General features: G+C 46.0%; 1 protein-coding gene across 2 annotated transcripts in view; it reads left to right on the top strand.

The window, feature by feature from the left end:
* The first annotated feature begins 204 nt into the window (after positions 1–204).
* The window catches only part of CCDC60 (coiled-coil domain containing 60), a 53,070-nt gene continuing 37,483 nt past the window's right edge, over positions 205–15,791 (top strand). Inside the window, exon 1 of one of the 2 annotated variants that reach the window (XM_035098571.3) lies at positions 205–1,712. In XM_035098571.3, coding sequence (XP_034954462.1) covers positions 1,428–1,712 — 285 coding nt within the window. In that variant the 5' untranslated portion in view covers positions 205–1,427. The remainder of the gene's footprint in view (positions 1,713–15,791) is intronic. The other variant, XM_060269729.2, reaches the window with a different exon arrangement.

Here is a 15,791-nt window from a genome sequence, read left to right as displayed (position 1 = left end):
ACCATATGAGGTCATTTAAAAGAAATTACAATGAACGGGGGAGAGAAAGTCATGAATAGAAAGTTCTTGTTTCCATTCTGCCACGAGGGATTCACACAGTTCATTTCGGATGCAATCCTACCGAGCGATAAATGAACGCTCATCTCATTCATTAAAGTGAGGGCAAAATTGTAAGGGCGGAAACAGCTTCAGCTAGCCGACGGCACCGCGGCTACGGAAAGCGACGAGCGACCATTCCCAGCCGGCGCCGGAGCGTTCCCAAGCGGTTGCCAAGGGCAACAGGCGACGCCTTTTCCTCCCCGCTCCCTCCCCACTGTGAGCGTTCCAGCTGGGCCTGAGAAGGCTCTCAAGTTCTAGATGGGGGGAAGGCCTTGAAAGCGACGCCGGGGGGGTTCCGGGGTGGGGGAGGGATTGTGGGGTCCGGGAGGAGGGTTAGGGTCTTTTAAGGGTTTGTTTCACTTCATGAAACCGCCCTGTCTGGGACTGAGCTTGGTTGTAAATAATCCACTCAGTAAGAAGGGTCGTCCCAGTTAGGGCTTTCTGAAAGAGAGGAGGGGGCTGGGAGAGAAGTCTCAAGTACATGGGGTCTTTATAGTAAAGAGGGCTCAGCAGGGTTGATGCCAGCTGGCGACTGGCGTTGGGAATCTCAAACAGGAAATGGTCGAGAAGTCTTAGGGACTAGAATCTTGCCCTGTTTTTTAAAGGTTGGGGGTTGTATTTGGGCCAAGAGTCAGCAATCTAGTAAAAAAAAGGGAGGGGGGAAATCAGTGCGGTTGGTTGGTAGGGAAAATTTAGGAGGATAATTTGAGCTGAGATCTGATTATCTTTAGCAGTAGGAAGATTGATCAGTAGGGCAGTAGAGTGGCCTCAATAAGGACTGGGTCTGTTTTGGGGTGAGGCTACACCCACCCACCCCAGGGCCTGTGTTTAGCAACTTCTTAAGAGAAATTATGAGCAGAGTGGTTTGAGACAGGTGGCAGTTCTAAGTTGGATCTGTTGGGGAATCGTGCAGCCTTGCTGGCATTTTAATTGCGGGCAGTTGCTGTCAGTCAGCCCTGGACAAAGACAAGGCTGTCAAATCAGCCTTGCCTTTTCAATTAGTTACCTTTCTTTGGGTTCCCAAGGCACAGAGATGTTTATACCTGAGTTCCTTGCAGCAGCAGCCCGACTCGCTTAGTGGAATCATGGTCCTAGTTTGATGTGGATCGAAAGCGAGGGTTGTGTGTTTGTTGTTATTTCCTACTTGTGAGTGGCTAAAAAAACACCCAAATCTGCAGCCTTTATCTTTTGAAGCTGCATTTTATCCTTCCAGGCGCTGTTTGTGGTGTGAGGTGCGTGTGAGAAAGGGTACCCTTATAGTAACCGAAGTGAAGGTTCAGAGGAGTGGTTTTTCCTAGGAAGCGAGGTGGCTCTACAACACTGTCAATATGCCTATGCACCCAAAGTCAGACCCCCGTTACTTTGTCGTGATCCGGCCTCTGCCCATCCCCAGCCAGAAAGGCCTCAAGGTCCAAGCTCGAAGCAACACCATCTACAACTGCTGGGATGTCACGAGAGAGCAGGTCTTCCGGGAGAATTACCATCGGAGAATCAAACAGCTCACGCAACAAGGCTACTTTACTCCCAGCTGGAAGCCCTATCAGGATTTTGGGGAACCTCTTTACCTCGATCCAAGGAAACTCACTCTCTACGGTCTCGGACAGCTCCCCCTGGTAAGCACAGTGCTCTCTTAGTATGTTCTTTGCTTGTGATATTAAAAAGTAGGTGGTGGACCTCATTAAGTGGAATCACTTAAACCACACACTGAGGTCCAGCTCTGAGGGTCTTCTCGCGGTTCACTCACTCCCTAAATGGCCTCAGTCCAGTATACCTGAAGGAGCGTCTCCACCCCCATCGTTCTGCCCGGACACTGAGGGCCTTCTGGCGGTTCCCTCGTTGCGAGAAGCCAAGTTGCAGGGAACAAGGCAGAGGGCCTTCTCGGTAGTGGCGCCCGCCCTGTGGAACGCCCTCCCATCAGATGTCAGAGAAAAACAGCTACCAGATTTTTTAGAAGACATCTGAAGGCAGCCCTGTTTAGGGAGGTTTTTAATGTTTAATAGATTATTTTATTTCATTTTTCTGTTGGAAGCCGCCCAGAGTGGCTGGGGAAACCCAGCCAGGTGGGCAGGGTATAAATAATAAATTATTATTATATACTATTATTACTCTGAGGTTATAGGGAACCAGGCATAGGGCCTTCTCGGTGGTGGCGCCTGCCCTGTGGAACGCCCTTCCATCACATGTCAAGGAAATAAACAACTATCTGACTTTTGGAAGACATCTGAAGGGAGCCCTGTTTATGGAAGTTTTTAATTACTGATGTTTTATTCTGTTTTTAATCTGTTGGGAGCTGCCCAGAGTGACTGGGGAAACCCAGCCGGATGGGCAGAGTATAAATAATAAATTATTATTATAATATTATTATTATTACTTGTGAGACATGATTATTACAGCAGGTAGCACTGGTTGCTAGGTTCTGAATCCTGGGCAAAGAGACCTGAAGAGTTTTAAAGGTTTATCTAAAGGGCTTTCAAGTTTAACTAAAGAGCTACCTTTGCCCCTGTGATCTTGCCTGCATGTTAACAGAGGCATTGTAGTATGCTTGCCACTAAGATAAGCTAGGGGTGGGGGGGCTTTTTGGTGGTGGCTCCACTGCTACGGAATTCCCTTCCAACCTAACTTCCCATGTCCCCAAACAGGCCTTCCAAAATGTACCTGTTCCAGGCTGCCGTTCCATAACAGTGCTTTTGTGTTGCTGCTTTCTGAGCCTCTTAAGATTTGTTGCTTCTAATGTATTGTAGTATTTCCCATCTGAATAAAGGTGCCTACTTGTGAGGGCTGCACACAAAAAGGTGGCCTACGGTATAAATACCTGAATACCAACAACAACAATGGAAGGCCAATTAAAAGAGTGTTATAAAGGTGAAATTTGGGAGATCCGTATAGATAAAAACAGGGTCTGATTTTATATGGCAGGGAAATCCTGGGCTAAAAAAGACATCTTTACAAGGCATCTGAAGCAATTGATGGTTGCTCCTTCATCTATAGATACCAGGAACCTCTCTTTCTGGCTGATTAATGGAACAGGACGATTTGTGCCCCTCGGTGAGCCTGCGTTGTCGGGTTCACAAACTCAGGTGTGAGTTTGGGGTTGGCCACCCTCAGTGCTGGCCTAGCCCCAACATTTCCCCTCCATGTTTAACTCGGTTTTTAGAGCACAGCACCTCTAGTCTACTCTTGAAAGTCCTTGCTGAATGCAGTCGTTTCTCGCCCCCCCTCTCTTCCGCAGCTGTCCCCAAATGGCCCAGCAGAGCCCTGTTAGTATTCATTTAAGGACTGTGAAATGACCCATTTTGGTTTTAGAATCCCAGCTTCTGCTCTCCAGAGATGGGCGTGCATTAGGCAGGCAGCTCTGATTCATTGAAAATCAAGGAACGTCCCCAGACAGGCTTTTTGATTACCTGAGTGTTCCAAGCTCTGTGTTAAAAGGTCTGGTTTGATTCCTTAGTGAGCCGGCACAGGGGGATATTAGTCCCCTTTTTATCTGTTCAGAGAGTTAATTGCCATGGCAAGCTTGTCTGCGATACCCAGGAGCCGACTTCTTCCAAGTAAAGAAAGGTGACTTTTTCCACTCTCTTTTTTCCTCTCTCTCTTTTTCTTTTTCTGGACACACTCAAAACATTTCTGTTCTTTTCAATTTGGAGCGTCAGGGATGCTTCCAGCCTGCTCTGCGCTTGTAATCAGACTCCGCTGGGTAATTGTGTGCTATACAGAAAGAAGATGAGTAATGAGATGGGTAACTACATCTATCCAGGAAGAAAATGGGAGCCATTTTTGTTGACTAGCGTAATTTCTGCACCTGTAGTTAGATCCCCCAGTTGGCAGGCTTTGAATTAAGTGGGGGCTGAGGGGTCAGCAGCCATGGCTCATTCCCGCATGTGCTAAGAGGACAGAACAGCAATACAGTTGTACCTTGGAAGTCAAACAGAATCCGTTTCAGAAGTCCGTTCGACTTCCAAAACGTTCGAAAACCAAAGCACAGCTTCTGATTGGCTGCAGGAAGCTCCTGCAGCTAATCAGAAGCCACAGAAACCCCGTCAGGTGTTTGGCTTGCAAAATAGTTCGCAAACTTAAACAGTCGGGTTTGCGACATTTGGGAGCCAAAACGGGAACTAAGCTGTTCAACTTCCAAAGAACGACTTTAGAGGCTTTGGCAGACATTTTATTGCATGCTGTTTCATTTATTTATTTAAAGGATTTATATACTGGTGAATCTTCAAAGCCTCGAAGTCATGGGTAGGCAAACTAAGGCCCGGGGGCCAGATCTGGCCCAATCGCCTTCTAAATCCAGCCCGCGAACGGTCCGGGAATCAGTGTGTTTTTACATGAGTAGAATGTGTGCTTTTATTTAAAATGCATCTCTAGGTTATTTGTGGGGCATAGGAATTCGTTCAATCCCCCCTCCCCAAAAAATATAGTCTGGCCCCCCACAAGGTCTGAGGGACAGTGGACCGGCCCCCTGCTGAAAAAGTTTGCTGACCCCTGCTCTAAGCGGTTTACACAATATATGCATTAAAATTACCAGTCAGATCAGATATTATTATTAGGAAAGATCTTGAAAATAAAACTGCTGCGCCTCTGAGAATTCTTGGAGAACAGGTGAGGTCCCTGCAAACTGGAGGCGTGCAAATGTTGTCCCCATCTTCAATAGGGGGGAGGGGGAGAAGACGCAACCGCTTGATGTTGATACTAGGGAAGGTCCTAGAACAGATAATTAAACATTCTTTCTGTGAGCATTTGGACGACGCGGGTGGCGCTGTGGGTTAAACCACAGAGCCTAGGGCTTGCCGATCAGAAGGTCGGTGATTCGAATCCCTGCAGCGGGGTGAACTCCCGTTGCTCAGTCCCTGCTCCTGCCCACCTAGCAGTTCGAAAGCATGTCAAAGTGCAAGTAGATCCATAGGTACTGCTACAGCGGGAAGGTAAACAGCGTTTCTGTGTGCTGCTCTGGTTCGCCAGAAGCGGCTTTGTCATGCTGGCCACATGACCTGGAAGCTGTATGCCGGCTCCCTCGGCCAATAATGTGAGATGAGCGCCACAACCCCAGAGTTGGTCTGGACTGGACCCAATGGTCCCTTTACCTTTTATTTTGAGCATTTAGAGAAGGATGCTGTGATTACTAAGACCCAGCAGGGATTTCTCAAAAACGAGTCATGCCAGACAAATCTCATTTCTTTTTCTTTTTTTGATAGAATTACAATTTTGGTGGATCAGGGGGATCCTATGGGCACAGTATATCTTGATTTCAGTTGGAATTAACAGGTACTTGTTGAAAAGAAGTTAAAAAAAAGGCTAGTAAGGGGGGGAAAGGCTACTAATTTTTGTATGCCCATTTGCAAGACTGAGTTTAGTTGGGAGATTCAATTTGGCTAGGGTGCCAAGGAGAATGATTTGGATCCCTAGTCTTCTTGGGTGAACTTCATTTCCCAGAATATTCTGGGTCGGAGAGGGTAGCCCTTAAGCAAGTTTAAATTGGCGTGGTGCAGGTATTGAATGCTCAAAGGGTTTGTCTTCAGCATCATCAAACCCACAATCAGAGGCATACGGAGATCATTATATTCCCATATATTTCAATCTCTGTCAAAGGCCGCTTGTTATGTCTCCCAGACTTTAAGACAGGGAGAAAGTAATGTCTGAAGTTGTTGACAACTGAACCATCCCCGGGATCAAGGCTCTTTTGGCTTTTCACTACACAACTGGCACACACTTCCCTGACACTTGCCCATTTGCTCTGTGTAATTAAAGCCCGCCGTTGTCTGTGGGCAAAGTTCAGAAGTGGCCTGGAAAAATGAGCTCATTTTTAAACCATCATCAGAGCTATTTCTAGCGGATGGCTTTGTCCTTCGGTGTCATCAAGCAGCCAGCCATAGCAGTTAGCCATGACAGTTATCTATGAAAAACGAGAAATGGGGGACTCCTTATCCAAGGGTATGTAACTCACGCCTTGGGTCTGTTTGTTTTCCTGACCATTTCCAATGGCTTCTCAACATTTTCTGCCAAATGACCTCTGTCTCGCTTTTGTCGTGCTGCCAGCATGATGGCTTTGTGAATCAGCCTTTCCAAGTGGCCCCTTAATGCTGATGCGTTAGGCTCAGTTTTAATGTACACTTGCATTTTCTGGTGTGTTTTTCCCCCCCTGCCTGTTCAGCGCAGCTGCTAAGCTTGCCCCACAACAAAATATTTGAAGTCTACTGTGGCGCACGTGACAAGTTTCCAAACTCTACAATTCTATGACTCTAAGGCAGGCATCCCCAAACTGCGGCCCTCCAGATGTTTTGGCCTACAACTCCCATGATCCCTAGCTAACAGGACCAGTGGTCAGGGGTGATGGGAATTGTAGTCCAAAACATCTGGAGGGCCGAAGTTTGGGGATGCCTGCTCTAAGGTGATTGTGAAAATAAAATGGAGACAGGTGGGAGATCTGTGTATGCCACCTTGAGCTCTTCGGTGGAAAGTTGGGATAGAAATGTTGTTATTACTGATGGTTTTCAGCTGTGGAAAAATGATCTTTTGCATTGGTGTGTAGCCAAAATGCAGCCAAGTGCGTTTTTTTTTCAAAGCAGAGAGATCTTGTGGAACGCTTTTCCTCAAGTGATCCAAATCCTTTCCCAGAACCAGTTCAGGGTACAAAGCAAAAAATTGCATTTTAGTCATTTAGGAAATCCTCGTTCTTGCTTCATCCCAGGCCTGCAATCACCACGGCTGATACACAAGAGCACCAGTCACGCAGCCGAGGGGTAAGGAGTCCCCAAGGCTCTGTCTGTTTCAGACAGAACGTCTTGCGTTCAGAAAGCAATTTCGAGGTAAAGAATTTAGGTCCTTCAAGAGAAGGACCACCGCTCAGGAGTAAATTGGTAGTCAAGGCAGGTGAGAGAATATGCAGAGCGATAGGCTCCATCTGCTTGGTTCCAGTCACAACTTTGGCAGCTGCATTTTGAAACAGCTGCAGTTTCCTGATGCTCTTCTGCAAAGGCAGCCCCACATGAACTTTACTGAAGCACAAGTGGGTGTAGCCCCAGGGTGGACAGTGATCATGGGACCAGGGAGGGTGGTGTCAGGCGTCAGGGAATCGTACCACCCCCCACCCACCCCATGGCCGGCTACCAGAGATAGAAAGACAGGGAAAGCTGCTTACTAAAGTATTTTATGCAATATGCACAGAGAGGGGCTTAGAAAGGTAGCCTCTTGGAGTAATGGCATTGCTCCGAGTAATCTCCTCCCACCCTTTCCCTTCTCACTCGTCAACAGCACCACCCGCCTTACAGTGGCTGCTTAAGGCTAATTGCCTCTTAGCTCTCTGCTCTCCTACTTTAACTGCTTTCACTCCCCGCCAGGTTCTGGGAGAAGGGGGGGTCTGGAATGCTCTCTAATGATAACGTGTCAGTCAGCTGTTCCGGCTCTGGTTCTCCCCCCTCCCCTTCTCCCATTATCTTCCAGCTTTGCCCCTCTTCTGTCTCTGAGTTGTGACCTTCTGCAAACCACCGTTCTAAATCTATACTGTCTTCCTCTTTTCTGGAAGATTCAGGGGGTGGGGGAGGTTGTCTCCACCATTCCTCCTCAGTCCAGTCCCTGACAGGTGGCAGGGTACCTAAGGGGAGGCGGAGTCTGGGGAGTGGGGTGTCACCATAGGTGGAGTCAACCTGTTCTGGTTTGGTTCCCCATCCTGCATCTTCCTTCCTTAGAAAAATATCGTGGACACTTACTCAGTGTAGTAGTAGCTTAACACCTTGGGGACGTGGGTGGCGCTGTGGTCTAAACCACTGAGCCTCTTGGGCTTGCTGAACGGAAGGTCGGCAGTTTGAATCCCCGCGATGGGGTGAGCTCCCGTTGCTCTGTCCCACCTCCTTCCAACCTAGCAGTTCGAAAGCATGCCAGTGCAAGTAGATAAATAGGTACCACTGCGGCGGGAAGGTAAATGGCGTTTCTGTGCGCTCTGGTTTCCGTCACGGTGTCCCATTGCACCAGAAGCAGTTTGGTCATGCTGGCCACATGACCCGGAAGCTGTCTGTGGACAAACGGCCTGAAAGCAAGATGAGCTCCGCAACCCCATAGTCGCCTTTGACTGGACTTCACCGTCCAGGGGTCCTTTATCTTTTTACCTTTAGCGTAACACCTGTTCTACCTAGGAAGGTGGTAGAGACAGGCATTTCTGGCTGCAGAAACCTCCTTGGCATCCAGGAGCATTCCTAAGCTAAGCACCTGATTTTTAGATAGATAGATGTTTGCATCAGCCATCGGCCTTTGCAGTCCGAGTACAAAATACATGTACAGACAACTTAAGCACTTCTCAAGCGTTTCTTCTTTTGGCCAACAGAGGGTTGAGCCCGGCCTTGGGATGACTCTCCTTGAGCACGATTGCTCAGAACAGCCAATTGCCCTCGCCGCGAGTTTTAAGAAACACTGTAATCCCAACCGCCCTCCCCTCACTGCAGGGTTGGCTAAAGATGATACTGTCAAGTGAAAACAATGATTTAATGGCTTTGTGACATGAAGGCCCCGGGACTAATGGAACACAACCTAGAAATCGAAGCCGAGTGAATGTTTTAAGGCTCCTAGGCTGCAATTATGATACAGTCTCTGCCTGCAGCTGTCATTACAATCACAAAATGTCAGCAGCGATTAGTTCTCTTTCAGAAGGTCAAATAACAATGGCGAGGAGGATGCCTGCGTGGTGACAGTAAGCCTGTACCAGTGGGCAAAAGCGTGGACAGCTCTCGTGATACTTTGCAGTTTTGCTGCAATAGGACCACTCCTTCCGCATGTCAGTGTAAAGTTATTCAGGGGCCGGGTTCAAGCGAGAGACCAGCATCCTCCAAGGCAGCAGATCTCATGTTTCCTACAATTTTTTTTTATAACAAAATTAAAACCAGAACATACTGTTGTGCATTTCTCAATTTGACAAGATCCCGGGGCTCTGTTTATCAGGACTCTGTTCCCTTCAGGAAGAAAGGTGGCTGAAGGCATTTCTGTAATGTGCTTTTATTTATTATAAATATAAAAGGTGAGCATAAGGCTTATAAAGATTTATGTTTTTGCTCAGGCAGCCCAGTCAGATGGGTGGGGTACAATTATTATTATTATTATTATTATTATTATTATTATTAATTACCCAATGGATCAGCCCCTGTTTTGTGAGTCCGAATCTTTTATTTGTTCTTGTCTGCACCTATGTATTTTTGGACTGCGTTTTTATCAGTTTTAGAATGCATTTTCATTTTAATTGTACTTCCTCCCACCAATCGCACACCGCCGCAAGGTCTTTAAAAAACACATTCCAGTTTATAAGTGCTTTGAAACAAATAAATAATATATACATCAGAGCTGGGGAACCTAGCCTGAGGGCCACATTCCCATTGATGGCAACCTTAATGGGGGCCGCATGGCAGCAGTGGGTGGAGCCAAAGGCAGAGAACTCTGACCTTTGTGCATTAGGCTGCATTCTAGACACACAATCCGGAGGTATTTGCACTGCGAAATCTTCCCAATATACACATATTTGTGTATACCATTACCCCCCCCCTAAAGTGCACATTTTTGCAAAACGGTTTTCCGTTGGCCCGATCCAGCAGGCTCAGCTTACGTTCTTGTGCATTTTTCTATGTGTTTTGAGGCAGAATTTGCCCCAGTGTGCGCACAGAACTGCATTGCAAACTTCGAAGGAGGAGTGCAAATTCCGAAAGGATGGCTGCCGTTTCGGTTTGTGCGTTGTTTAAGAGAATCAGAAGACCGGCCGGATCAGGCTAACGGCCCATCTAACCCCAGCATCCTTGTCTCACAGCCACCGACCAGGTGCCTGTGTTAAACCCACAAGCAGAATCCAAGCACAAGAGCCCTCTGCCCTCCTGTCCTTTCCAGCCACTGGCATTTGGAAACAAGACTTCCTCTGACCTTTGGGGCAGACCAGTGCCGTTATAGCTAGTAGCCATTGATAGCCTTCTTTCTGAGTTCATCCAGTCCTCTTTTGAAGCCATCCAGGTTGGTGGCCATCACTACCTCCTGTGGGAGTGAGTTCCACAGTTTAACTATGCGCTGCATGAAGAAGTTCTTTTTCATCTGTCCTGAATCTCCCATCGTTCATCTTCATTGGATGTCTACCTGTTCTAAGTGTTACGAGAGAGGGAGAAAAAACTTTTCTCTATTCGCTTTCTACTTGCCGTGTATAACTTTTATACAGGTTGGGCATGTCATCCACGGACCTAGCTGAAGGGGACAGGGGTGGGCAGCTACCCCCAATCAATCAAACAAACAAACAAACAAAAACACTTAAATAAAAGTAGAAATAATCAGAATATTTGAAATGCTTTGACAGATTTCTCTGAGCACTTGGGGTCAAAAGAAAGTAATTTAAAACATCTGTTGTTGAGACATTTCATTCCAAATTTGCCAGACAGAGGATGATGACAGGTGGGCGTCCTGTCCCGTCCCCCCAACATAAATCCCGGCTGTGCCCATGATGTCATATATCATTTCAAAAAGCTTGAATTACGTAGCTTCACCTTTAAATGCAGACCAAATTGACTCTGTCCTTGGTTGCTGGCTTTTTGATTTCCAACAGATTCCCTGTGAGCTGTCCCTGCATTTTTTTAACGCCTGCTTCTCAGTGAACAGAAAGAGACACGCATGATCTGATATCTATCTATCTATCTATCTATCTATCTATCTATCTATCTATCTATCTATCATCTCATCTGGAGCAAATGTTTCTGTCCTTCTTAGGACCAGCTGCTCTGTGAGGCTGTAGTGCCAAGAAACCCTTATGTTGTAAGGATTGTCAGTGTGTTTATTTTGCTGTGCTAGACACTGGTCTGATAGTTGGACATCTAGGCTCTGAAGGCAGGGGTCAGCAAACCTTTTCAGCAGGGGGCCGGTCCAGTGTCCCTCAGACCTTGTGGGGGGCCGAACTATATTTTGAAAATAATAATAATGAATGAATTCCTATGCCCCACAAATAACCCAGAGATGCATTTTAAATAAAAGCATATATTCTACTCATGTAAAAACACCAGGCAGGCCCCACAAATAACCCAGAGATGCATCTATATATATATATATAAATGTAGAAGGTCCATGTTTGTTAGGCCGTGACGTTCTCTGAAACCGCTTTCCCGATCGCGTTCAAATTTGGCCACAACGTCACATGGGGGTATCCGAGTGTTTCCATGTACATAGATTGGCCACATATCACACCTGTGCCACGAAAACCAGGTAAAACCCACTGGTTTGGAACCCTGAACTTAGAGAGCCGGGGAACCTGGGAAATAGAAGGCAGAAGAGGTTGCAACACAGCACCCTCTAGCGGCGGATACACTGGTACTACAACTAGAAAACCTTGGCCCTCTATCGGAGGCTAAACTGGTATTGCAGCTACTAGGCCGAATGGAGGCTCGCCTTTACAGACTAGGCCAAATGGAGGTGGGGACTCACCCGGGTGTGGGTTGGGGGCAGGAGGGGACGGGATAGGTCATGGAACGGGACAGGGTGGGGGGAATCACAGGGATGAGCCACAGCAACGCGTGGCCTGGCCAGCTAGTTTTAAATAAAGGGACACATTCTACTCATGTAAAAACATGCTAATTCCCGGGCCATCCGCGGGCTGGATTTAGAAGGTGATTGGGTTGCATCCGGCCCCCGGGCTTTAGTTTGGGAACCCCTGCTCTGAAGGCATCAAGCAGTCTGCTTTGGAGCAACTCTCCAGATTTCGGTGAATGCTGAAGACACACCTCTTTGACACATGAGATGAATTTTTTTTACGACACACCTTATTTTCTGATTTTCAGTTGTTCTGAGCTGTTTTTAATGGTTTTTTTTTTAGTTGTTATAATCTGCCCTGGCACATTAGGGTGAAGAGCAGGAAAATAGTTGTTGTAGCAGTGTTAAGAAGGCAGGCAGGCAGGTTTGTGGGGGTACTGGAAAGCTCTGCAAGTATCATTATTATTCATATTTTTTAAAATGTGTTTATTATACCCCAGGTGCAGCCTGACTCTCCTCCACCTTGAGTGTGGCCCCACCTCGCCTCCCTGCCTCTACTTTTTAAATCAAAGTTGGAGGCAGCTTATTGGGAGACTTGAAATCAGGTCCTCAACTGCGGCTCCAGTAAAGCTCGTCCCCGTGCCAAAAATGACTTCATGAGCATGTCCTGACAACAAGCAGTTTTTAAAAAATAATAGTGCCGTGGCCAGAGGTAGTTGCTTCCTGGAAAATATACTTGGGGTGGGTTGGGGGTGGAGAGAAATAATCTCCACTTTCCTCTTGTTTAGCTGATGGATGGAAAGCTAGAAACTGAATAGGATAGATAAAGAGGAAACCTCTGCCAAGGACAATAAGAGTTTCATTGGTAACATGCAACAAACAGAAGATGTGGGGGACGTTTGCAAGAAGAAGCTGAAATCTTTGGCACACCTCCGAACGGTCATGGAAATGAAACAAAGCAAAGAAAGAGAAGAATTTGGGAAGCAGAAATGGAGATGTTGTATACAATAGGATGATTATGATTATTATTATTTTAAAAAAACATGCCTACACAAAAGCACTGGCTCCCGTGGGTAGATTAGAAAAAAAGAAAAAACTCTGCGCTTTTCAGATACCCTGCCTGGGAATAGAACCAAGGCTGACTGAAATAACTCAGGGTTTCTAAGCCTAAATTCAAGAATGGCACTAATTGGATTTGCATCAGAAATGGCTCTGGCATTTTAATTCTGAAAGGCAGCAATCCAGAATTAATTGACTGCAGAAGCAGCCCCGTTGCATTCATTTGGTCTGCTCTGGAAGTAGACAGATTGTAGATTTAGGGACCTCCCCCCCCCCTGAGGTTGTCCTTTTTTTTTATCATGCATTCATTATTTGTGCTCAAGATAAGGACCTCAGAAGAGTCTGCTGGATCAGACCAGTGGCTCATCTAGTGCAGAATCATGTTCTCACAGTGGCTAATGGGGAACCTGCAAGCGGGACCCAAGCATAAGAGCGCTCTCCCTTCCTGTGGTTTTCAGGAATTGGTGCCCAGAAACATTACGGCCTCCGACTGTGGAGGCAGCACATAGCCATCATGTCTAGTGGTTGCTGACGGCCTTCTCCATCCACAATGGTATCAGGGTAGTTATACACACTGCCGTTTTTCAGTACTGTTTGGACCTGCAGACGTTTCAGGGCTAACTTGCTGCTCCATTTCCAATTGGTGTGCATCTTGTAACTGCCCCCCCCATTATTTATTTATTTATTTGGTTTTTCAGATATTTGTTTGGTGTTTGAGATACAAAATAAAAGCAACATTCCAAGCAACCTCTTGGACTTCCCTCTTCCCCTTTGTGGGTCCTACTGTTAATCATTTCCTCCTGCATCTTTTATAATAATCCAAATCTCTTATCTCCCCATCGTATCCAGAATTCACCCTTAAACAACAATCCTACTAACGGTTTTAACAGTTTACAATGGCCTTTAAGATAAGTTATAAATTTTCCCCATTCCTTATCATAGCTGCCAAGTCTCCCGTATTCCCCGGGAAACCCCTGTTTTTCCAGCTGTCCCCAGCCGAAAAAATTGATTTTTTTGTTTCCCCCCGGTTTATTCTGGTGTGGCGGCCACTTTGGAACTGGGCGGAGCATGCTCAGAAGCGACTTTTGATGCTGCTTTGCCCAGTTCCAAAATGGCTGCAGCGTGACTTCTGGTGCGACGGCCATTTTGGAACAGGGCAGAGCAGCATCAAAAGTAGCTTCTGAGCATGCTCCGCCCAGTTCCAAAATGGCGGCAGCGCTACTTCCGGTCTGCTACTTCCGGTCCAGTCCGTTATTTCTCAGGCCGGAACTTGGCAGCTATGTTCCTTATTAAAATTTTGGTCTTCCTGATTTCTGATTCTTCCAGTCATTTTAGCCATTTCGGCATAATCCATCAACTTGATCTGCCATTCTTCTCTGGTAGGGACTTTACCTTCTTTCCATCTCTGGGCCAATAACATCCGCGCAGCCGTAGTCGCAGACATAAATAGTCTTTTTTGCTCCTTTGGGATTTCAGCACCTAGAATTCCTGAAAAGAAGCCTTCAGGTTGTTTTTTTAGAAAAGGTTATTTTAAACATTTTTTCGTCTTGTAATTTCCTACTGAAGTCTTGTAGCTTTTTATAGCACAAATGTTAAATTTCTGGTTAAATTTTCTTCTCCCTTTTTGTTGTGCTGTAGTTGAAGAGCGCCCCTCCAGACGGCAATAATGTGATAACATTGGGGAGACATTGCTAAGCAACTTAATAATGTGGGATGATGTGTGTGGACGGTCCGGTATAAATCCATCACCAATGCCCTATTATTACATCAATGGCACATTTCCCTTCTGGCTGGTGGTAGTATGTAATGTTTTAGAAGACCAGGAGATGGAAGAGAGATCTGGATAGAAATGAGGATGTAGCAGAATAAAATGAGATTGTTTGGGCGCTCCCAAAGACAAAACAATGCCAGGCTGAAATTTCGGTGTTGAGACTACACAGGTAAATATAGGAAGTCTGATGCAAGAAATCTAAGGCACAATCTGCCAAAACATTGGCTCTTTTAAGACCTATAGATTTCATGGAGTGACTTAGGCAAGATAGAGGCTTGACTCGGACATAACTACATTGGCCTGTAGGACCAAGAATGAGTGTTATGGCTGCTTGTTCCCTTCTCCCCTTCTCTCGGGTGCCTTACTGCCATACAGTACATGTGGGATTTGTTAAACCACAGTTTCCCATTTAAGCTTGGACTACAATCCTGGCTTGCGAACCATCGTCAAGAGTCTGAAATCCTAGTTTGTAGTTGGAGCTTAAACTACAGTTTCCTGGTTCAGGTGTAAGAGGAAACCGTGGCTTAACAAACCTCAGAAGTATGGCAGTAAGGTGCGAGAGAGCAGAGAGAAGGAAAAGGGAAGATGAAACACAGGGACACATTGATTATTTGCCCAATAAACCATGGTTTATCAGATTGAGGTGGTTAATGTTTGAATTGGGACACTGAGCATGTGCTGACCTTTGTCCTGTTGAAATCAGTGGGACTTTCTGACCAATCTTAAGCATGTTTTCTCAGTAAACCCCCATGTGTTCAGTAGGACTTACACATGTAAAGGCCCTTTGAGTTCAATGGGACTAACTCCCAGGTAATGTATACAGCATGGAAACCTTACTCCCTCATATGCACGTTCACAATTTCTGCCTAAGAGCATGGGCTGGATCATTCCCAAAAGGCTTTTTAGCTCAAAGGCAATCAGGATTTTTCAAGCTCGACTAATTCATTTCCCGTTTTGTTCCCATTTGGTTTGCTGGTTTAATTAAGCTTATTTCAAGCGACATGAGAATTTAGTAAAAATAAAACAGAAAGCTGAGGAAAAATGAAAGGGAGACATTAGCAGTTAGCATTAATAATGCATATATTAAAAGCCTCTTGGGAAAAATGTACAATGTAAGTTTAAAAACCTATTGCTAAAACAGACAGAATATAGTGAATCTTTTTCTTTTCAATTAACCAGTCCATACTTAGAATAAGGTCTCTTTCTGCTGTGGAATTAAGTTACGAGCAAGATTCAAGGCCTCACTGTTCTGTTCTTTAAAAGCAAGCTTCTAGCCCTCATGGGCTACCCTTTACTTATGCCTTGAGGCAGTTTGCAAATGCACCATGAATCATAGAATCATAGAGTTGGAAGAGACCACAAGGGCCATCCAGTCCAACCCCCTGCCAAGCAG

This window comes from Zootoca vivipara, chromosome 16, assembly GCF_965207765.1.
Source record: "Zootoca vivipara chromosome 16, rZooViv2.hap1.1, whole genome shotgun sequence".
In the NCBI taxonomy this organism is placed as follows: Eukaryota; Metazoa; Chordata; class Lepidosauria; order Squamata; family Lacertidae; genus Zootoca; species Zootoca vivipara.
The sequence above is the reverse complement of the archived record's forward strand: the minus strand, read 5'-3'. Positions and strand labels throughout refer to the sequence as shown.